A 24,399-nucleotide genomic window follows, 5' to 3' on the forward strand; every position below is an offset into this window, starting at 1 on the left:
GGGTAAAATGTGATTTCAAAGGCATTGAAGGTGGAGAGCAAGCTATAAACAATACCACCTGCAAGGTTCGAGTTTTTATTTAGAAACACGCCCCTAAGACAGGTGATACATGTTTTGGTTCCTTGGGGCACAGATCAAGCTGCATAAATGTTTAACACCTCTTTCCCTTTCTTTTAAAAAAAAAAAAAAAAACACAAAAAAACGTAGTTCATGGTTGGGAGATACAGCTTTCACAGAATGGTCAGGTGGGAATAGTTTACACGATGTCAGGCTTATCCTTTCTGGCTGGCTTATTCAGTTATTTTCTAATCAATCATATTGACAAAAAGGAAAAAAACACACACACCAGTGTTACAAAACCTTGTATTAATCATTTCCCTTCACTTTCAATATAACGTTGATATGAAATATAGCCATGATTCTTAGTTACATGGGAGGAAATGAGTAATAAATACATTGTAGCAAGTTTAAACCACAAGGGTGTTTCACTGGTAACAACATTTGAAAACTGTACACTTGCAAAGAACAGCATCTTCAAACATTAGTATATCTGTATATCAGTAAAGCTTTTACATGTAACAAACATGCTATTTCCATATATGACAAATTTAAAAAATATGCATTGCTTGGCAACATGAACTAGGCAAAAATAGTTCTTTGTTCACTAACTTTATACAGGAAAACAGGACAAAAGGCATGCATGTACAATAGGGATGCCTGCACGGGGCATGCAACAAAAGAAAGCTTTTTAAAAGTCAGCTTACATTAGGCATAAATACATGAGGGTTATATATTAATAAGGGAGGAAGTCTTCTGTTTGACATTATTAACATTCCTGTTTTCTTCCTATTCCTCCCAGAGGAATACACATTCACCTTTAAGTAAAGATAAAGGAATTACAAAAAAAAAAAAAAATAGTAATAATAATAAAACTCACTTTGCAAACATCTCTGATGACTTGTAAAACAAACAAAAAAATCAACGTTAGTGTTATCACAGCCCCATGTGCAAATTTTCCCTCCACAGGGCCTTCTTGTATCAGGCACACCCGAATGCCTTGGTTAGGCTGCTTTCCTGCACCAGGGTTGGGGCCGCCTGCCCAAGACATTTCCAGAGGACCAATGTGATGGGGGCTGCCTCTCCCCCTCTCACTGCCCTCCTGGTTGTGCGCCTACATCTTCAACCCAGCTCAGCCCCCAGCCCAGGCTCTCGGGAAGATCCCAGTTCCGGGGGCGGGGAGCGAACATCTACAAGCCCTGCACCAGCAGTAGCTGAGAGAGGGGCAGAAGAACAGAAGACCCAGAGAAGGCTCCCATTCCGCAAAAGGCAGCCGACGACACCTCAAAAGAAAACCTTGTTTCCCTCAGTGTCTCTTCAAAAGGAATGGGAGAGGGGGCCCAGCTGTAGCTCTAATCCTGAGTACCAAAAACGGACTGTCAGTACACAGGATTGGAGAGCTTGGTGCAAACAGCCGCCCTCTGCAGGCAGACCCAGCAGCATCTATTTTGCTTGCTGGCCCTTGGTTTAAAAAAGTGAAACTCAAATAGCATGTGGAAAACAAAACAAAACAAAACATATCAGCAGCAATGTTTCATTTCTTGTACACAATTCATGTGTGTCTTCCTACTGTTTCTGGTAAGAAACCACTATGAATAAAAAGCACCAATAAAACATCATACATGATAACAATATCGTAGAATACCACTGTCCCTGGGACAGTGTAGAGATGTCAAATACACACTGCTTAAATCAGAACGAGGGGGGGGGAAAAACCCATGTAGTGAAATAGATTTTACTCTGAGATTTTTAATGTTTACTATTTACTTAATATAAAACAGTTGCATTTGGGGGTCAATGGGTAAATACAAAAAAAGGCACTGCCGCTTTATTACTAAATATCCGACTTCACAGCCTTATGCATGCAACCATTTGAATTTTTTTTTTTTATAAATAAAGTTCTTTTGCTTTAGGATTTTTAGATTGAACTGTATACCTGCAGTCAACACAGGACTCAAAACAAGGTGGGGACAGGCTCCTAAAATTCATCAGAACGCTCAACTTAAAAAAATTAAAACACTAAGAGCAAAACACAACTAAGTAGATAAATCTATACACAGTCAATGAAAAATAAGCTTTTCTTTTAAAAAAAGAATTATGTTGTTATTAATAACAGACTTTATCATGGTTACCAGCCATAGCAAGTTAATAAGTAACATATCCAAAATAATATCTCTAATAATCAGATAACCATTGTTTCTATATTCAGTGAAGGAATAAATAGAAATTCAGATTTGCAAATGCTTTAAGGTCTTCTTCCTTTTAAAGGATTCATGCTAATGTGATTGTGTTCACAATCTGTTTTCTGAACAACCCGAGTCTTTATGGATACATGTGTTTTGCAGCAGATTTGAATGCTTTCTCACTTCTCCACGAGATGTGTTATACTCCTGCTTCTTCTATTAACATTCTCAGCATCCAAAATCACCTTCACAAACCGTCTGGGTCTTGCCTTTGGCCTTCGACATCTTTGACCTGTTCTTCCCGGCTCACACATGATCGTCCATCCTAACACATTCCCCAAGTAACCCTAAGCTCGCTTAGAAAAGGGATGTGGAGGATGAATGTTAATGGCACTTGGTTAAAAAAAAAATCAACTACAAAATGCTGCCTCTTTCTGCACATGAATTTGCATCTTTAGAACATAGTCGTCACCCAAGGAGAGCTTTTTTTCCTAATGCAATGCAGGATTGTTGTGGATTCAAGCCTTCTTTGCTTGCTAAAGGCTCTCTGTGGCTAAGATGTTCCCACATTTTAGACCTTAAAAGGATTTCACAAGCCTCACAACATCCAAGGTTGGGTTGGGTGTATATTTTTAATCTTGAAGGTAGAAGGAAGCTGTTTGGATTTCATTAAGGCCTTGTAAATGTATATTTACTTCATTAACTTCTTTTTAAAAAAAAAAAATAACTCTAAGAAAATGCAGTGATTTTCATAGTCTGATGTCTTAAATTTCAACTCTGACTTTGCTAAAACAAACAAATAAACAAACAAATGGTACCAGACTCACCCATTCAGTAAACAGGCCTCCTGCCATCTCCCTGATCTCGCCTCTGGCCGAGCTGGCACACCATCATTTACACAACCCAATTTTCCAGCGCAGAGCACAGCTCCTCATGGATTTTCTCCAATACCCTCCATTGCATTAAATTCCGAAACATAGTCTCTCTCGCCCTTAAGAAATAGAGCTATTACTTTGTGGTAGCATAGTTTGTTAATCTCTCACCATGTAAGGAGTCGTTCTGTCTCCCTTCCCTGTAGGTAGATAAATCAGCCCACAGCACAGCAACTCCCTGACGTCTGTCATAGAACCTTCTTGTCCATCATGGAGTCAACCTTTCCCACATCATCTTCCTCGGCTCACCTGCAACGTCTCCCCGCAGCTCTCTCTGCCACTTGCTGACTGACCGTTTATACACTGTTGCTAGACCTTGCTCCTCTCCTCCTTTTCCTAGGCGGTGGGTGATCAAACCTTGGGGGGCTAGGCTCGGCTTCCTGCGAGCAATCCCCCGTAAGTGGTATTTTGAGCTTATCATCTGGATATCAAGGCCTCCTGCCAGGAAAAAAATATCCATCCTTGCCTTTTCTCCTCCAGTGGAACTTGTACCCACCTCTGTGCGTGTGTGGCCAGGAGCGACAGGATGAAACCCCCTGGTAGGGTGGGGAGAAAGAGGTGTCTCTGGGTGAGACGCAAATTCATCACAGAAAGGGCAGCAAGATTCTTACTGACTCTCCAGGTGACTGCGCGCAATCCCGTAACCGATCACACGGTGGCGCCCTCCCCCGGTGCTCCGCTCACTCCAGCCACATCCTCAACTCCGCCTACACGCTCCTGCCACCCACAGGTGGGAGACACCACTCAGGCCTACCTGACCGCATCCTTCTTCCCGAGAAGCAGAGCTTGGCAGCCATTTAAAAAGACAACCCTGCTGCTATTATAAAAATAGAGGAAAAAAATGAATCCCTATCAACAAATCCTTTACAAAAACCATAGTATGAAGAAAAGTTCTACCCCAACTCTTTACACATTATGTACCCTTTAAAAGTGTTATGTAAACAATACACAAATCAAAGTTTATCTGAAATTTTGTTGGAGCGGATTTCTCCCTTGCTGCCCCAGTTGCCACGTGGACTTCTTCTTGCGGCTGGATTTCAAGCAGGGGCCTCAGGGAATCCAATCAGAGGAGACATAAAAGAGCGAGCCGCCGTCACTCGCGTTTTGGTCGCGGGCATCCATGCCTTCCTCCTAGGCTCTGACTTCGAAGGTAGGCTTCTGAGAAGGCTCCCAAGGCAGGGGCGTCTTCCTCCCTCCCGCATCTCTCATCTCTTTCCAAGCGGTGCTCTCCCCCTCAAACCCATTTCCATCCAGGAAGCCACCTGCATTCCCTCCACCTCCTCCCAGTCCTATATTTCCCTTAGAGACCCCTCCCCATGCCCCACACCACGCCATCCCATGACAGAAACAAATGACAAAATAACCAATCCCAGGTCTACTGATATGTTTACAAGGACGACCTACGCTCTCACAAAATCAAAATGGGAGAGGGACCAGGGGAAAAAAAAGGCTGCAAAGTATCTTGGAGGATTCTGTGCAACCCTGAAGATGGCTAACACTGGACCCGCAGCAGTCGATTTCACGGCCAGCGCGGTCACTCTCATCTTCAGCTTCTAGATTGTGGAGGTCCGGTCAACCCCGTCTGGGAGAGAAAGCAGGACACAAATGGGTGCAGGTGAGCAAAGCAATTCCGTTCATGCCCACCAACTCCAGCATCATGCATGTTGGACTTCCCAGTCTCTGAGGACAGATAAGGGTTAAATTCATCCATCCATCCATTCGCTCATTCTTCACACACCCACCCATTCAAAATAACTTTTTGCCAGGAGCTATACAGAGCCTGGGAACCAAGCTGGGAAGACCTAATCTTCACCCTTTAGTCCAAGTATATATATCCTGGATGGGACACAGACATGTGAATCGACAGAGATATATAAGGGATAGGTGCCTGATGGAGTATGTACCAGATACAGCAGGAACATGGAGGAAGGAGTGTTTAAGTTGTTCTTGGAAGTCAAGGATGGTTTCACAGAGAAAGATCTGATAATTCTGTAGATTGTAGAAAGAGCTGATAATTGCCAGATCTGTAATTCTAACCCATCATAACTGAGCAGACCAGGGGGATCTGTCTGACCCAAACTGATCCAGATTCTATCTCAAGAATCTAATCTGAGGCAGAGACACCAGTGAGATTGGTTTTTTGTTTTTTTTGGCACCTGGAACTGAAAGATCCAATGGATGTGGGAGAGTGCTGAGATCACCCAGCATATGTCATGTCTGGGTTATAGAGAATCAATGGAACTGAGAAAGTGGGGGGCATGCCTGTCAGAAAGGAGAGGTCATGAGTGAGCAAGGCCACAGAGGGAGCCGATGGCCACCCAACCCCTTTTCACGTGGGACTATGGGAGCGTCCACAGAATCAGACCGTAAGGGTCTCCTGTACTGTGAATAGGAGCTTGGACATAGGCAGCTGGGGATTTATAAATGGTATAGTAACCAGATTTGACTTCAGAATGGCTTCTCTGGCATGGGTGGTGGAGGGAGGACCAGTTAAGAGGTCCCTACAACGGTCCACGCTAGAGTTTCTCCAGTGAGCAGAAAGAGGCATGGGTCAGTCATAGCAGGTAGAGATGATTAAGTTCATTTGACCACTAACTGAAAGCTAGGATGGGATGCAGTATGCCTCCCTGGTTTCGCTGATATCCACATGTCAGTAGACGTGTCCTGGTCTAAACCTCTTCATCACAAGCCCCGTCTAGCAGAGGTGCATCCAGATGCAATAGGCAGAGCTCAGGTATGAGAGGGTGCAACTGAGTGTTCAGGGAAAACTCGAGGACCTAAGTGATATGGAGGAGCTCTGAGCTCACTGCAGGGTCTCCTGACCTCCTCATGGGTGGTGCCAGAATTGCATCTTGCTAGCAGGGACTTGGGAGGATAAATGTTTCTTTAATTCATATTTTTAATGAGATCACTGTAGATCCACACAAGAAACAGCACCCTGTTTCTAGGTTTGCCCCTAAGGTAGCATTTTGCAAAATTATATTACCACCAAGATATGTTGATGTAATCCACCCATCTTACAGATTTCCCCAGTTTTACTTGTACTTTGTGTGTGTGTGTGTGTGTGTGTGTGTGTGTGTGTGTGTGTGTGTGTATTAAGTTCTATATGATTTTTTGAGAGATTTTAAAGAAGGGAAGCAAATAGCCCTGCGAGCATCTCTACTTTTGGATGATCAATCCTAAAGGTCCCCAGGTGTGCACTAATCACCTCTCCCACCTTCTGTGCGTATCAGTTCTTAGCCTCTTGAGTGCTGGCTCTGCCGTGGTAACTAGTAGTGGGAGTACAGTGAGCATGTGTATGTGTGCACACACATGTGTGTGGGCGAGGTAAGGGTGTAGAGGCCACTCCCTCATCTGTAGAAGTGCAGTGCACAGTCTTGCTGGGCCTCACTCATCCACTCATTAATGCCAGCCTTTCATAGTTGTCAAAGAAAGGATCTGGAAACAAGGAAATCTCAACTAACCCAGCCCCAAGTTGCATTTTCATGGAACTCTATCCCTGTACTTCACCCTCCAAGGGTGACGGTTGGTATTCAACTGCAGGGAGATAACCAATCGATGAAGTGCGGACTCAACATGTATAGTGGTGCAAGTCATGCACTGCACAACTCAAAGGGGCACCATTCACATGCAGTCATCATAGGTTTTATAATCACGGTGAACTTCAAACAGAAGATGGAACAGTGTCTTGAGAAAGTGGAGCCTTTTTCCTGTTTGCACAATGTCTTCATATCCCCCACTATAAGCGGGGCTTTAAGTCACAAAAAGAAGTGAGGAGAGAAGGTAAGAAGGAATGACAAGGGGATCAGGTGATGCATGAACCTCAGAACACCAGAGGGTGGACCGGGCGTTCCTCCTAATGGTTTGATTCACTATGGACTGCATTCTGCTGGACGGAGCCTCGTTTTTGAGGCTGTGGACATTCCTGCCCATGTGACCCCTCTGTGGGAGGAGGAGAATGGCCAGGCTTGGCACTGAGTCCTCCTGAATACCTGGGGCTACCAGTTGGGAGCAAGCCATATAGTGTCAGGCTGAAAGCCTTAAAGACTCACAAATCAAGATGGCAGAGGCAACCCCCTCCCCAACCCCTGGGCTTCCTCACAGCTTCTATCGGAGGAGCATGGCAGGGAAAAGAAGAGATGGGTAGAGAAGTCCAGAGAAAAGTAGCTTAGACCCACACTGAGAGGGCAGCAGTTACTGGAGGAGACAGACAGCAGAGATGTCATCATGAAAGGATGGGCCCAACAGCCTTAGAATAGCCATCCTGGGATGTGGTGTCCCAGGAACTTGGATACCTCTCTGCTCTTTCCATGAGATGCATGCAGAGGAGCATATTTTACTACTCTGCTTTCCTCTCCCGAGTCATTTGTCCTCCTGTAAGATGACTTCACTCATTGGCAGAAATTCTGTCCCCAGCAAGGTCATCTCCCCTGGCGCCTGGCAGGGGTCGGCCGGCAGAAAGGTGCTGTCACAGGGGGAGGGCACACCGCCCCTGCACCTAACCAGGCCATCCTGAACCTAATTTGCACCCGCTGCTCAGGAAACTGCTTACAAGGCTCCTCCCAGAAAGGGTTATTGAGAAAAAAACACAGCAATAAAAAGGCTTAAGAGATTAACAAGATGAAAACATTAACAACAACAACAAAAAAATCAGTTCACAGAGGTTCCCTATAAAAATAAAAGAACAGGCTAAAAAATGAAGTCTTTTCAATGAAAACCTCCTTTTATGAGAGTATTTGGCATTCTTGCTACTAATGATGACGATGTTAGTACTCAGCAGATTGATAAGAGCTGCCAAGGTGCCAATTATGTGAGCTCTATCAAGCCCTGGGGGAGTGGCCAGTTCTTGCTGACTCCCACAGGCAAGGTAGGACTGAGCAGAGTCCCCCCTAAGCCAGCCCCAGTCAGGCATCAGGTGGGAGGGCACCTGGGTGCCTGCAACCAGCTGAGTTTGGCCTGAAGTCTCAGGCCTGGAGGCCTTCCCTTTAGGACATAATTGAGATATAATTTGCATACCACACATTTCACCCTTTGAAAGCATACAGTTCAGTGGTTTTGAGCAAGAGCTGTGCGACCATCACCACCATCTAATTCCCAAATATTTTTGTCACCCCCCCCTAAAGAAATCTGGTACCCGTTAGCAGCCACTCTCCATTCCCACCTCCCTCCAAACCCTGGCAGCCACTCATCTACTTTCTGTCTCTGTAGATTTGCCTACTCTGAACACTTTGCATAAAGTGAATCACATGCTGGGTGGCCTTTGGTGTCTGGCTTTTTCACCTATTAGCATAACGCTATGCCAGTTCAGCCATGGAACAGCACTTCATGCGTCTTCAAGGCTGAATGACAATCCTGTGTGTGGCTACAGGTGAATCCTGTCCATCCGTGTTCATCTGCGGATGGACCTCTGGATTGTGTCCCACCACGCCTCAGGGGCTGTCAGAATGTTGTCCCAGTCTCCCTGGTTACCTGGAGAAGAGGAGCTGGTGACACCTCCCCCAGAGGTACCAGGAGTGAACCAGTGAGGCTTCTAGGATCTGAACTGAATGGCCAAGGGAGAGTGTGGTGCTGGCCAATGGGATTCCCTGGAACCCTGGCAGGGAGGGGTCACAGAGGGAGCCGTGCACCCCACCGTTCATCTGGTCAGAAACCCTGGGAGGCCTTCAGCTAGCTCCCTTCTGGTGCTGAGCAGAGGCTGTCCCTGGGCTTCGGAGAGCCTTGCACGGGTGAGGTCAGGAGGGTGCAGTCCTGGTCTGTGCTCCACACAGAGCATTTATCTGCCTCATATTTGGTCTCAGGATAAGACTGCGTTTGCAGAGACTAAAAGTCTAAACACCCCTGGTCAGGAGGACAGAGCTCTCTGGAGCAGTGGCCGATGACAGCCTTTCTCCGCACCGCCACCGGCTAGCACACGCCGTGGCTCTGCGTGTGCCCATCTCCGGGGTGGGGGAGCAGTCCAGCCTGGAGACGGCTGTCGGGAAGGGTCACAGGAGGCCTCTCTGGATTGCCGTGACTCACAGCCTCCCCGGAGGTTGGCAGGAAAGGGCGGACATCTCTCCTCTGCCTGCCAAACATCCCTGGGGCTGGCAGCGAGTCCAGCCAGAGAAAGGCACCCGTTTAGTACCAGCAGGGCACTGAAGGCCTCCCAGGGCTGCTGTGATGACGCAGGGCTGCAGGCCAAGCTCACAGCGGGACGACCCAGCCACCTCTGGGAGCTCCTCTGGGGCTGCAGCCCCGCACGGCACGGACGCATCCAACTAGACTGTCCCTGTCAGACCCAGAAGGACGCCTCGGGGCCCCGGGCGCCGTGGAAGCCATTTGGAACAGGGAGGTATAAAAACAGGCAGGGATTTTGGTTTCAGAAATTCTATTTTTAGAGCACGTTGGGATATGCTTGGACCAGACTGGGGGATCTAGTGCCGAGAAGGAAAGAATCCAATGCTGCGGGGGGATGTTTCCACTAAAAGCCACGTCTTGTGTTCCTGACTCCTCCAGTGCCCACATTTGGCCAGGACAATCATGGGGCTGGGACTCCAGTGTGCCCTGGGGGGTGGGGCCGCTGGGGAAAGAGGAACAGCATGCTCTCCAGGGCCCCGAGTCACCCCCAGAGGAGGAGCAGAGCAGGGTGCTGGGGCTCGCTGCGTACGGTGTTGTGTGCCGTGGATGGCGTGGCTTGACGAAGATCCAACAGCCCCCCAAGGCCTCTCTCCCCTGCCCCCTGCCTCCCCCACCCTGTGCCCTCAGGGCCAGTGGTTCTCCCAGGTGTGCCAGGCCATGCCATGCCGGGAGGACGCACTCACCTCCCAGGGCGTGCTCGGTCATACTGAGGCACAGGGACTCCAGCCTGTTGTTGATGTCAGGTTCAGTCACCGGAAGCTGGAATTCTGCAGGGGACAAAGGCTTACGTTGGTGACAGGGGCTCTGACAACAAGGAGAAAGTATGCGCAGTGCTGCTGGCTCCACCTGCAGGGTGAGGGTTTGGTGAGACTCCCTGCAAGGACTTGGGGGGACCGCCAGGGCTGCCTCCCTGCGAGGACTTGGGGGGACCGCCAGGATGGCCACGGACAGTGTGTTGCACTCGGGTTCAACTGACCTCTCAATCTGTTAGACACCCTGAGTCCACTGCAGCTGGATGAAAACCGGTGGCTAAATATAGCTGTCATAGTCACAGTCTGCCAGGCCTCTGCTCAGACCCCCCCAGCGGCTTCTCCCTGGGGTAAAAGCCAAGCCCTTCCTGCAGACTGCAAGGCCCTGCAGACCTGGCCCTTGTCACCTCCCTGCCCTCAAACAGCTTCCCCTTCCTTCACTCCCTCCTCCCAGACCCTCTTCTACCCCAGGGCCTTTGCACTGTGATTCCCTCTGCCCAGAATGCTGGTCCCTGGACGATCCCATAGCTCACTCTCTGCCTGCTGTCACGTCTCTGGCTCTCCTGTCTCCTTGGAAAGGACTTTCTGTTCATTGCCGTGAACAGAATTTTTCCACCCCGTCCTTTTGCTCCATCTTTTCTCCGTCACCATCACCTGATGTGTTATGTGTGTATTTGTGGCCGCCTCCCAGCTGAGTGTTTGCTTCACCGGAGCAGGACTTGGCTCAGCTCCCTGTGCCCAGAACTGGGCCTGCTGCATTTCTGCTTCATTATGAAGCACAGGAAAGGAAAACCATAGCCTGGTGGGAACCTCTTCTGAGTCCAACACCCTGCTGGGTGTCCAGTTCTCAAGTGGGCCTCCCAGAGGCTAAGTGACTTATCAAGGCTAGCCGGCTGACACTAGCTGGGACAGGAACCCACATGGGTCTGACTCCAGAGCCAGTGTTCTCCTGCACACCACACGTCTGCCGGTGCCTGTCAAGGCTCTCGGTCTCCAAGCACTTTGAAGCAAGGTTTTCCGCTGCCCAGGACAATATTGTGCATCCTAACGACAGAGCCAGCTCTATCGTCTGGACCCTCTCCACCCCTCCAGGCTCTGGGCCCTCCTGCTCCAAGGGAGAGGCAGCCCGGGTGCCTCCTCTATCCTGCTGGGGCTCATCACCAGCACTGCCCCCACTGGCCCCACCTTGCGGAGCTCTTGAACATCCTTGACTAGTTTGGAAGCACCTCGCAGACACTTCCACCATCGTCACCATGATGCTTACAGATTTCTCTGCCTCTCCCACGATACCAAGACCTGGCCTTCTGTACACCTCATACATGTCTATTGAGTGATGAAGAAGATGGAGCAAGAAATAGAAGGAAACTGACAGCTATTGTGAAACTCAGACAAAATTGTGAAATCCATGGGGGAAGGCAGAAAAAACCCCGCAGTGGGATGTGTTCTGAGTGCCTGGGAAGTGTCAGCACTGCCGCTGCCTTCCCATGTGACCCTGAGAAGTTCTTCCCTTCCTTTGGGCCTCCGCTCTTCTGCCTGCAAAGTCGGGAAGGAATCCTGAGGCCCCAACTACAGGCCACTTCCTGGCTCCTAAGAGTCTCCACTAGGGGGCGCTTGGGGCCAGAGCCGGGGAAGGAATGAAAAATGAGGTTGGTGGTTTGGTGGGAGAGGAAGTTGAAACCAATGGCTAAACCAAAGTATTTGTTTTCCTGGATGAGCTATACATTTAGGTCTCCTTTGCGATCTATGTTCCCCATTACCAGCTAATTCAGAGGCAGATGTTGTTTCTGTTATTTAAAATTCTCAAAGAGAAGGTTGGCAAAATGGATCACTATGAGGAACACCGGAGAGCAGATAGAGTTCTTTCTGACACAAGTTCCAGCATCCATGGGTTTGAAAGACAACTCTGCCAATTCATGAGCAGACAGAGGATGGCTGGGCTTCCAGGGAAGCTGGGAGCCATGGAGAACAGGTCTCCCCGGCCCCACCCACCCCTGCTCTCAGAGTAGGGTTGGGGCAATTAGACAATCCAGGGAAGAGTATTTTAGTATTTTCATCCATTCATGTGAAAATCATATGCATGCAAAAATTAGCAGCCTTCAGGGTGTGAAATCTATAAAATAGAAACACAATTATATATATAGCCAGTTAGCAAATATATATATAAAAAAACCCTTAGCAATTATAGCCATCCATATGCTCATTGTAAAATTTAGTTTACTCTCTAGCACTCCCCTTTAAACAAACACTGTGGAGAGATTTGGATAAATAAAGATGCTCGACATTTGGAGAGAAGTGTTTCAGCTGCAGGATTTCTTGCCAACACGCAGCAAAATGCCATTTTCCAAGCCTGGGATTGCGTGTTCCAAAAGCAGGGGGCTGAGAAATGTGGGGCTCTCTGCTCAAGAATCTCGAAACCTTCGTGGCTGCTCTTTTAGGTTGAAAGTTGGCATGCTCGCTTTTAATCCTCCAGATCTTCCCTCGGGGGCATGAGCGGAGTCATGACCCCCACCAGTCTCGAAGTGCCTCTGAAAAATTCTAAGTCTTGGGAGAAGCCTTATATGTTCACACAACAGAGTTTCCTAAGTGTGACTTTTTAATTGTGTACTTGATAAAAACAGATCCGAGGCATCTCCCTGCACATACAAGACAGAGGGTGAAAAGCAGCTTCTATCTCAGGCTGGGAGCCCTCAGCCATGATTGGCTCAGAGGGCAGCACTCTCAAAGCCCTGGCTAAGTATCTGGGCAACTCCTGCCCACAGATCCACATGAACTACAGGCCAACTCTTGTCCTGGTTCCTGCTCACCCTAGGGGCTCATCATGTTTATCCCGGCCCCCGCAGCAGTAAGGGACCAGGCAGATGTAGTTTTGAGTCTTTAGGAAGACAAATAAGACTCGGAGCCCTCTGTGTGATTGTCCAAGCAGGCCTGCTTCCTTAGCTCAGGTGGCATCTCTGAGAATGAGGGATTCTTCCCCTCTCCAACAGACCATTCCAGGATTTAGGGTATGTATTTGAGGATCCCCAGTTCTAGGATGCCCAGAGTCGAGGCTGAAGGGGGACTTTTAACTTTGCCCTTTTAGAAGTCCTACAAAAACACGGACTGCTGCTCAGGCCCAGGGTCAGGAGGACTCTGGAAGGAAGCAGCACTGAACCTGAACAAGGTGCTGCTGCAGGGTCCGCCTGGGGACCTCCACGTGGCTCTTCCTTGACAGAAGCAGCCGTGGCAGCTGAGGCTCATGACCGTGGTACCCGACATGCCCTTCTGCTGTGCTCTCCGAGTCCCTGAACTGAGGTAAAGAGGCCAGTGTCTTCAGGACTTTAGAATAAGAAACAGGCTGGGGCACTCTTGGAGCCACCTTGAGAATCTCACTTTGCCAACTACAGCTGGAGCCACTCTGCTGAGTAACCAGGAGGGCTTCGAGTCTGGTTAAGTGAGGAGCGGCACTGCTGGAAGTCGAGAAGTCAAGAAAGTCAGTCTGTTGAGGAAGGGACAGAGAATGCAGAAGTGGGAGCTGGCTGACTGTGATGAAAGGAGTAAGGGAGATGAAGGCAAGGTGGGAACCAAGAGGAAAGGGGGAGAGAGATGCTGAAAGGAAAAGAGAACCCCATGCCTGCTTGGGTGGTGGAGAGACATGGGTACCAGCTGCATCCTGAGTCTGCTGTGGAGAATGCAGTGCTTCTCGGGGGGCCTCACTCATAGACTTGTGAGACTAAGCACTGGGCAAATCCCCCAGGACCCACGCTTCCATGAAAATTGACGAGGAGAACATGGTACAAGATGGCATTGCATCATCTCACCCTGAGTTGCTCTCTCTGAATTTGACTGTCAGACATGGGGGGCACGGACCCCGCCAGAGTCTTGGTGGTGACAGAAGTGATGCACGTGACAGCCTCCCTGCCCATCATCTGCCCATCCTGAGCAGGGCTCACTGGAAGGGAAGGAGCCAGCGTGGATCAGGTACTTCAAGGAGGTCCCTGTTCAGGCCTCTGTCTCTGTGGGGCAGCGCCTTCCATCCTCTGTGGAGCTAGTATACCGATGAATCTCTGTCTTTCCCCAGTCTCACTAAAGGCAGTTCTCTGGAAGGAACCTGGAGCTCGCTCACACTCACCAGGAAAGGGATAATGACAGCTCTGTGCAGTGTGCTCCCAGGTATTCTAATGGCAGGATTTCAGTCATGAGCCGCTGCACAAGGGCGGCTTGCGACGCAGAGCAGGTAACCTCACATCATGCAATGCCACCATGTAAAGCACTGCCTCACAGCTGGGTGGTCTGGTACCAACGGTCGTCTGCACGTGGCTTTGTGCAGGGGAAGGACGAGGTGCTCGGGGAGGCCGCCCAGTCTACCCTTCTGGTGCTTCTCCTCAGCTTCTGGCCCCCCTGCCCCATCCTGTCAGGCTCTCCAGGCGGTGAAGAGCCTCCATGGCCTCCTAGTGTCACGCCCAAGTTCCTTGGAGATACTTTCTGATCCCGAGAGTGGCGGAGCCCCAGTCAGCAGGATCTGCTCCCAAGATATGATGTCATTTCTGTGAGCAGTCTCCAAACTATTTTTCCAGTTGGGAAAACACCCTGCCTCTGGGAGGAACATGACCCCCACTGGCCAGGCATCACATTGGTTGTGAGCTCGTCACCCTTCTAGTGATGGTATCAGCCCTCACTCTGAGGGGGACCAGCTTCATCTTTCTTACTCATCCCAGAGGCCAGCAAGGGGCCATGATTATTAATGTCTCTCCTGGCCTGTCCTGGGAAACATCTCAAATCTGTCCACAGCAGAGTGAAGTGAAGAATCACCCCTACTCTGGCCTCCAAGGGGTCCACAGATTCCGTAGATCCAGGAAAGAAGGAAGCGTCCTGATGATTCAAGCAAGGTGACTAATGAGTTGACATACAATATTGAGGCTGGTTCTAGATCCCAGTCTTTTTTATTCTTTGGAGACATTCCATCATCTTGATGGGATTAAGTTCACAGAATCAAAACTTCCTTGGAATGCACTGATGCTTATGGTCTAGTTCCAACCCCTGACCCCTAGGTCCTAGATGCAAAGGCTGAGGATGAACATTCTGTGCCTGGAGAGGAGGAGGGAACTTTCTGCAGCCTCTTTTCCCTTCACAACAGTGTCCTGCCTCACCCTTCACTGTCATGTCTCAGGAAGAGCCACCTCACATGGGCCAAGGGAGCTGGGCAGGACTTAGGAGTGGCTCCTGCTGCTGCTGCTTCTGTGCTCAGATGAGTCCATGAACTGTAGCTCACCAGGCTCCTCTGTCCGTGGGATTTTTCCAGTCAAGAATACTGGAGCAGGTTGCCATTTCCTGCTTCAAGGGATCTTCCTGACCCAGGGATTGAAGCCATGTCTCCTACATCTCTTGCATTGGCAGGCAGGTTCTTTACTACTGCACCACGTGTATTTACAGTCAGGAAATATGCAGCAGCCCTGTCCTTATGCCATGGTTACTAGAAATGCTGTGGTTCATCAAGGCCTTGCTGGAAGTGGGTTTGTCATGCTTTGGTGAGAGGCTGATTAAAACAACAACAACAATAACCCAAGGGTTCCAGAGCTCTGAGTCCAGCAGCATGTAAACAACATTACTGAGAGACTTGCAGGGAACTACCAGGAAAACTGAAATCAGTTGTTAAGTGCTGCCTCTGGGAGGTGGGACTATGGGCTGGGAAGGGAGGTCAGGGGGATAGTCATTTTTTCTTACAAGCTGTTCGGTAGTGTTTGCTTCTTTAACTACGGGAACAAGAGGCTTCATGGGAAGAGGGTGGAAACGATCTTAGGGTCATAGTTGACCTGTGCGTAAGCCAACTGTTCAACATTGCTGTGTAACAGAGAGGGGAAACAAAGTGCAAATGAAAGATTCATATTAACAGACCCAAATGGTTCTTCTCCCAGAGACGGCCCATCTCTTCCCAGTGGGCGTGGTCTGTTCAATTAATATGAGGGACAAACAGGATGATGGAGGACTTGGAAGAGAGCCACAAGGAGGGAAAAAGAGGTAGGAAAGAATGGAAAAGGCTACAAGTGTATCAGGATTAGAGGACAGTGGTCGGCTACGCCAGGGTACCTGGGCTGCCGTCCTGGGGGTGAGGTCAGGGTGAGCTATTCATTCATGGTGAAAGATCTTGTGCCCAAGATGTCCTCAGATTTTGTGGCCTGGGTGGGCATGGGAGGTTCTTGGAGGTGAACTTCAGGGAGCAGAGGGTGAAGAGATGGAGAGAGGGTGGAGGTGTAAGTAGAAGGAGCTAAGAGAGCCAAACCGCAAGGATACCAAGTCCCACAACGAGCTCCGCAGTGGTTTGGTGGAGGGCTCAGGCTGAATGAAGTAGCAGTGCGTAGCCCAAGGGAGCTGGAACGGCTGCAGCTGATGGTGGGACCAGAGTCTCCAGAGTCTCACTTTGTCTCCAGAGTCCCTTTTACTGGGAGTAAATTATACATAATTTTACATGAAAGCAGAGGCTGCGACTAAATGACCTGGGATCAGGCCTTCACAGCCCCCAGATTCTATCAAGTATTTTCTTCCTGGGAAGAAAAATATCAAGTATCAAAAGGAAGAAAAGGAGCTTTAAAACAAGGGTGTGCAAATAGGTGGAGTTTTAGAAGTCAAGAAGCAACTTTAAATCAGCATCTGGAGCATGCCGACGTCCCTTTCCTGACATACCTTGAGCCTTGGTGGCTTCCTGCCACTGGCACCTCCCCGCCCCTTGTGGCCTCCCCTCCTCCCCTCCAGCCTGCTCACTCTTCACTCCTCTATGCCTGTCCCCCTGCTCAAAATCTCCTATCAATCCCCACCAAGAGCAGCTAGAGTCCAAGCTTCTTGGCCTTGGGTTCAGGGTCCCTGGTGCACACCAGGCTGCTCTTTAACCAACTAAAGGGAAGATGGATGGACCAGCAATCACGTGTGCAAAGCACTCCCAAACCAGGGGTAGGTCTCTCAGCATCAACACCACAGAGTTTTCTCTTTCTCTATCTACACATCTCCCTATGTACATACCAACCACACACACACGCACACACACACACTATACATGGAACCCCTCCCAACTTCCCCCAAAAGCCCTCCAGTGATGTTACTGGGTTAATCAATCTAGAAATATGACTAGGATCCAAAATGCCCCCGTGTCACATCGCAACCAACTCTGGGGCTCAGTGTGCTGGCTCCCAGCCAACAAGCCGCTGTTCATGCTGGCAAGGCATGGTTTAAAAAAGGAAAGGCTTCTATAAGCTCAAAAGAATGCAAGGTGGCAGTCGAGGCTAAGCACTTTCCGCTTGAGTTCACTGGGGCATCTATTTTGGTGACCTGGCCTCCCCGACAGGACGACGAGGGACGGAGGGCTGGGCCCTACCTGGCTGCTGGAACATCAGCATATTCTGTGGAGAAGTGTGCACAGGCAGTGAGCGGGTCCTTTGGACAGAGCTGTGGGTGCGGCTTGGCATGCTATTGCTGCCCCCGGGGTTGGCGAACCAGAGGTTCTAGGGAAAAACACAGAAGCAGAACCCATTAGTCCAGACACCTGGGGGTGGGGATGAGAGCAGGGCCACCAGCCAGAATCCAGGAGGCAGATACCCTGGGAGAACTCTCTGCTAACTTCTGGGAAAGAGCTCCTAGGCCAGCGCAATCTGTCTGCTTATTTAGAGAGAGGGGCTTTAGATTCCATTTATTTTATTCAACACTACCCCTCAGCCCCAGGCTCTTCTCTAAGCCTCAGCTTAATCTGGACACCAATCTCCCTCGCTGGCTCCAAAACTCTTTTTATCCCTGCTGTTGTCTCTGCTTTTCCTATCACTTTTCTAGGAAATGGGGGGAGTTCTATAAATGTCTGCAACGAAGAGCACAAACTATTTCAGGGCTCTCATTTGATTTTCTCTTTGAGGTTCTTACAATTTACTACAAAGGGAGAAGGAGGAAAAAAAGAACCTCTCGGCTGGCAACGAGCTGGCACAACTCAGCTTGTGTGTTTGTTATTACGCGGGTGTCCTAGCGGTGGTTTCCTCCTGGATCCATCTGGTGGCTTCCCACAATGGTCAAGACTGGGGTTTTCTCCTACCCTGGGCTGCTTCCCCGGGGGAGTGAATCCTGCCTGTCTTGCCAGGAACGGTTTCCTGTTTTTTAAAACCAAGCTGTCATCCTTTAGTTTCTCATGACAAACCCAGAACCTCAGACTCACTTGGCGTCCCTCTAATCCCAGCCCCCACCCGCAGAGCCCCACAAAGCAGGGGCTACACGGGTGGGAGGCATCGGGTGCGAGTGCGGGGGAGGGACTCCTGAGACGACTAGCCAGGGGACTGACGCTGGCTCTAAATCCCACAGCGAGAACCTCTCGGCAGCGTGGCCTTGACGGACTGACGGCCTCTCTCAGTCTCTTCCCTTCCCTGTAGGGTTTTCCACCACAGCTGGGACCATGTCAAAGGAGTTATCTGCCTCAGGTATAAACGCTAAGAAAGCTCCTTAGATGCTCAGGCTCCTCTGGAAGCCAAACCTGGAAGGCACTGGGATCTGCTAGGGCAAGTTGAGGATCAAGGCAAAGATGAAATAGGTCTTGCATTTCTTCCTAATGGCCACTCTGAGCACGGCCCCCAAGTTTACAGTGGCCTTGGAACAAATCCCCATGGTGCCAGGTGCCGCCATGGCCTTGCTTTATCTCCCAGAGAAACTGCAAACAAACCTCTGAAGCATAGGGGCAACTGTCTTCAACCTAGCCCCTCTGCGCTTCTCCCTTCACCTTTGGGTCATTTGGGGGGACGTCCTGAGCCTCAGGCCCTGAGCTTGGCTGGCCCACCCTCCTCCCGGGGGCGGAGCAGACCTGTCTTCCTTGCTTCATGATGGTGGGGTTGGCTGCGGTATTGCGCTGGGTAGAGCTGACGAATCCGCTGGTGCCCAAGAGGCCAAGGCGGGCGGAAGGGACATTCCGCGAGGGGATCTGGTACTGGCGTGGGTTCCGTCTGCCCATGCCACCACCCACAGAGCTGGCTGTCGGGAGGGAGTTGGACTGCCCAAAGCCGCGGCTGTGAGAGTCAAGAGAAGAAGAGAGGTCATCAGTCACCCCCGGCCCTTCCCAGCCCCGGGGATGCCTCCCTGGGATCTGCTCACACTTTGATTATTATGGAGGGGCATCAGGGCTCTATCATTAAAATGGTAGCTAAGAACTGAGAGCTAATATCAAGTGCCCTAGGACTTTCACATTGATTCTTCAATCCTCACGACAACCCTATGAAGTAGGCACTCCTTTTACAGTTGGAGAAGTAAAATACAGAGCTTGATAATGTCTCAAAGGTCACACAGCCATTAGGGGGCAGTGCTGGAATATGAGCCCAGAAAGTTAACCAGTGTGCGCTTCAGCCTTCTTTCCACTGTGTCACAGGCCCTGAGAACCCATGTGCCCACCCAGAAGCCACACGGCAAGAAAGGGGCAGCACCAGGATCCAGGCCCCTTCCAGGACACCACAGTCAGTCTGTCTGCTGTCGGTCTGAGCAGCAGACTCGGGAGGAGTGGCCTCTGGGCCCCACTAGGACGTAAGTTCCTGGGACAAGGGATGGCATCTGTCCTCAGCAATCCCGCAGGTCCCACGCCTGGATGGCACAGCTCCTGGCAGTAAAGGCAGGGTGAACAAGAGAATGGCTGAGTCTCTTCCCTCATGATCACCTCTCCAAATGGCAGAGCGGACCCCAAGTCTGGGGCTCTGACTCCCAGGTTCACAGAAGGGATATGAGAACGAAGAGGATGATGGTTGCCGGCTTCCTGGACCTAGGGTACTGACTGCTTCCTGCTCCTCAGGCCCTCCCTGTAGAAAGACCCGGAGGTTCCATGCTTCTCTAGGGTCCACGCAGAGAGGAGGCTGGGGACCCGTGGCCTCACGCTCAGACACCGCGCTCCCATTGGTCCGGTGACCTCAGCGCCGAAGAACTCATCCTCTCCGGCAGGCCTCAAGTTCTGGGAGGGTGCACAGCCGCCAGCAGGGCTTCAGGAACCAGCACATTCTTTCCAAGAAGAGTCAGCTTTAGTCATTCACTGATGTCTCAGTCGAAATGCTTTACCTCCAATGGCCACAAGATGGAACAGACTTGCTTTCGCAGCCACACAGGGGAGGTTCCTACCAAGCCCGTGAGGAGACTCCAGGAAGATAGGGCTGACGTAGTTTAACCCTATGACGGGGCGGAGGGCACTGCAAATCAGTTATTTCCTGAGAAAGAGAGCGTTATGTGCGTGATGGGGTGGAGCACCTAAATCATCAGCATGGTTCATCTCAGAAAGGGGTTCTTCCTCAGAATTCCTAAATTTCCCGGTGAGGGGGGAGGGGGAAGAGAATTCCACAGTGAGCTGATAAGCACTGACTTTTGGGCTGTGTTTTACCACTTCTAGGCTTTTCTGACCAGATTCCAGTCAGAGGCTCATCCCCATGAGGTGAGGAGGATACTCATGGGTTCTAAGTCTCCTTATCTCATCCTTTCTCAGATTTCTCCACTTCCTTCCTTCTTTTACTAAGGTTTAAAATGTTTGGTTTGAAAGAGGAAATTCGGGCCAGGAGGAGGAGAAATAATTTCACGCAATGGGAGAGACCTCCTTTGGAGAATGGACAAGTGACAGGTGGGGACAAAGATCAAGTGGCTGTTTTCTTGGTTTTTGTTTTTGCTTTTTTTTTTTTAAACTACGGAAACCAATCCTTTGGTTTTTGGAGTCAGAATTTTGGCCACCTGGTAGATGATTTAGTATTCTGCTAAGACTTTTCCTTATTTAGTGCAGATAGCTTTTTTGCTCATTTTCCTTTTTGGTTGGAATTTTTAAAAGTTATTTCATATGCAAAACAGAGCAGTCAGCAAGTGATGCTAAAATAATTTGTGCTTCCAGGAAGGCAAGACTATATTCTTAAGCAATATAATGTAGGCAGAGGCTTCTGTAATGGGACGCTTAGTCATAGGAGAAAACGTGGACTCCTAAAGTTGGGACTCATGGAGCTGGTAGAGCTAACATTTTGGGGATAGACTGCATGCAGGTGAGAATTTGGTTAGGGTGTCTTTCTAATGACATTGGTTCTCACTGTGGAGTCCTAAGCTGATTACTATAAAGACGGACTTTTTGAAGGTTGCCACTGCTGGTAACCAGAGTGAAAGCTTAAGTCACTTAAGATCACTAGGCTTAATGAAATGATCATTCTTTCTTCAGCGAGAACTCAGTGACAAAAGTTTTCATTTCTCATTCTCTTACTCTGCTCATCTGCGTCTTTCTCTGCTTTCTTAAATCTAACCAACTGATTTCATTACCTTGAAATGCATGAAAAGACTGATAAAATAACATTAATAAGAACCAATTAATTTGGGATTTGTGATAGTTCAAGGAAGGGCTGGGCTGCAGTTACCTCTGTATTATGGGGAAAAACAAGTCTTTGAAGAAAATTAATAGCATAACAAGATCCCAGAGGTAATATTTATGAAAACAAATTATTTCCTACAATTTTTGTTGTTGAGTTGCTCAGTCGTGTCCTACTCTTTGCGATCATGAACTGCAGCATGCAAGGCTTCCCTGTCCTTTACTAAATCCCAGAGATTGCTCAAATTATGTCCACTGAGTTAGCAATGCCATCTAACCATCTCATCCTCTGTTGCCCCCTTCTCCTCCTGCCCTCAATTTTTCCCAGCACTAGGGTCTTTTTCAATGAGTTGGCTCTTCACATCAGCTGACCAAAGTATTGAAGCTTCAGCTTCAGCAACAGTTCTTCCAATGAATATTCAGGGTTGATTTCCTTTAGGATTGACTGGTTTGATCTCTCTGCTGTCCAAGGGACTCTCAAGAATCTTCTCTAGCACCACAACTCAAACTGTAGCAACTTCCAATTGAACATCCATGATCAATGATTGAATTTACTCTAATCAATATAAGGAGGTCCAATCCGGCAAATCTTGAGTTAACCCAATTCAAGCACCAGTTAATAACACTCTAGAGAAATCAAGGTTAACAGGCACTCAGATGTGGACCAAGGACAAAACAGGGCAGACAGACGAACAGATGGCACTTTGGGGAGGAGGAGCAAAGAGTTTCAAAGCTCTCTCTTTATCTTCAACTTCTGAATTCTTTCTTTCTCTTGGAACTTGTCTCCCAAGGACCTGGTTTGCAAGAGGGGTGTGGATCTTCCTCTTTCTTAGGGGATATTGCTGCCCTTACAAGAAGAGGTAGAGTCTAGGGAAGGGGTAGCCCCAGGAGAGAAGGCTAAGGAGCAGGCCTGGCCTTTCATCTGGGCCCCAGGAATTCTCAAGGTACACTGGTGGTCCAGCCCAACCCTCCAGGGAGGCTTGGGACCAAGGAGCTTGCTACAGAATGTTGTTTTATCTGGCTTTTCTGCACATCATCTGGAGACCAGGAAAGTGGCCCAGCATCCGTAGTGCTTAAGAATACCGACTCTGGAGCTGGCGTTGACCTGTCCGGTCCAAATCCTGTATGCCTCCCGACTCCCCTCTAAATTGGGGTTAATAATAGCCCCTCTACCTCATGTGGTTGTTGCAAGGATTAAATGTAATAATATTCTTAACTGCTTGGATACTCACTTGGCACAGAGCAAATGCTAAATGTTTGTTTAATAAATAACTGTGTTATATATGCTGGAATATGATAACACTTCAATTTTTACATTAATTTTTAATGAAGACTTTTCTCAAATTCCAACTGGCCTTATCTCCCTGAAGTACTATGAAACAGTGATGTTTCAAGGCACATTTATGCAAATAAATGCCAAACATTTTAACAACACAGACAGAGCTTCTACATATGCACTGAGAAATGAATTCAGAACTTTCTAGGTGCAAATGATAAAAATAATTATTTATATGCTCATGTTGAAAAGAGTAAAAAAGGATGTTGATTTTTCAGCATGTCGGCACCATCATTCTCTTGTCTCCCCGAGACGCCCTGTTATTGTTCAATGGTTCACTCCACCCCTCCCCATGATTCCTCCCCTAGATTGGCACTATAATTCACCTTTAATATGCAACTGGATTCTTCAATTTAAAACCAGATTAAAGTAATGGGTTGTAAAGTACAACGAGGCTTTTTTAAGCTGCATCCAAGAAGCTGAAGTACTATGAAAAATCAAGAATGGTACTGCTCTACTCTTAGATTGCAGCTCAGACCAAAATAGACTAGCACTGGGCTCTTCACCCTGCCACCAACTATAATTAGCTTGTCTGCAGCAAGAAGGGAGAAAAAATTACACTACCACTTAAGGTGCAGAGAGAACAACCTGTTTTTGTCCTTTCAGAGCCCCCTGTTGTGGATAAACCACCAAGTGTTTTGCTGGCACTCATTAAGTTGTACCCGCTCCCTACTCCATGCCCATCTGTACTAATAACATCATTTTGACCATGTAAATTGAGTTGACAAAGATCACATTCAGCTCTTCCTCTGGGAAGTCTTTCCCTCTATAGCCTTTTTCCCACCCCACCTGTTCAAGGAATGTGGTCTGAACTTGTCAGAGGACACTCTAAGAAACAAGTAATGATGCCCTGTGTAGTCTTGACCCTGGAACCCAAGCAGACAGTGAGGTCCTGGAACCACCATGCATTACAAAGACTGAAATCCCAACATACTTTCTTTGCTGTCGATATCCTGATATGTCTAGAAGGGTTTTCCGAGGGAAAGACCGAAAGAGCTTCTGCACCTGCTGTTTCCATGACAACAATCTTTTTTTCTGTGTCTCTGTAAATGCCTGCAAAAACAAACAAGACTTTTTAATGGGTGACGCAACCTGGCATTAGAGGGAGAAACATGCAATTAATAGGGGAAATATTGGAGTCCTACAGTTGCCTTTTCTTCACCTTGTTTCCAACCTGGTCCAAATAGCAGCCAATTTCATTTGAGAGCCTCCTGTACTGAAAATTCAAGTTATTTGACATTGGAGGTGCCTGGTAAGGTACATGCATTAAGCTTTTGGCAATCCTCAATTTCGGTTGCATTTCTGGCAGATCCCTACCCTCCTTCCTCTTTCCCCTGACTCCACTCTGGGCTCTATTTATTAACCAAGAATGAATTGCAAAATTGATTGTTGACTACTCTGGCTTTTGCAGGCCCCCTGCATTTTCATAATCAATGGAAATGCTAAACCACTCCAAAAATCAATCTTTTTGATGGTGTGTGCTCACCCTGGAGTGGTCTTCAGGGCTTCTGAACACAAGAGTATACACTGTACGTGTTAGGACTCTGCTGAGAAATCTCCAGTTACGAGCCCCATGTGCTACACAACCCCAGTGCACCGATCATAACCTAAATTTTGTCTAAGGCTTAGGAAAATGGGTAGATCTGATGTCTTCTCAAGTCTTTTCTGGTAAAATTGGTGTTTGGGGAGGTTTTGTCTACTCCCCCATACATAACACTCTCCC

The 24,399-nt window shown here is 48.6% G+C and overlaps 1 protein-coding gene across 3 annotated transcripts in view; it reads right to left on the reverse strand.

Annotated features, from left to right (window-relative positions):
• Positions 1-349: 349 nt before the first annotated feature.
• Positions 350-24,399, reverse strand: part of SAMD4A (sterile alpha motif domain containing 4A) — a 221,637-nt gene continuing 197,587 nt past the window's right edge. For all 3 annotated transcript variants that reach the window (XM_061157014.1, XM_061157011.1, XM_061157013.1), the window contains 5 exons: positions 23,611-23,729; positions 18,839-19,040; positions 17,381-17,507; positions 9,973-10,056; positions 350-4,754 (listed from right to left, as the gene is read on the reverse strand). In XM_061157014.1, coding sequence (XP_061012997.1) covers positions 4,726-4,754; positions 9,973-10,056; positions 17,381-17,507; positions 18,839-19,040; positions 23,611-23,729 — 561 coding nt within the window. In that variant the 3' untranslated portion in view covers positions 350-4,725. The remainder of the gene's footprint in view (positions 4,755-9,972; positions 10,057-17,380; positions 17,508-18,838; positions 19,041-23,610; positions 23,730-24,399) is intronic.

This window comes from Dama dama, chromosome 12, assembly GCF_033118175.1.
Source record: "Dama dama isolate Ldn47 chromosome 12, ASM3311817v1, whole genome shotgun sequence".
Lineage (NCBI taxonomy): Eukaryota > Metazoa > Chordata > Mammalia > Artiodactyla > Cervidae > Dama > Dama dama.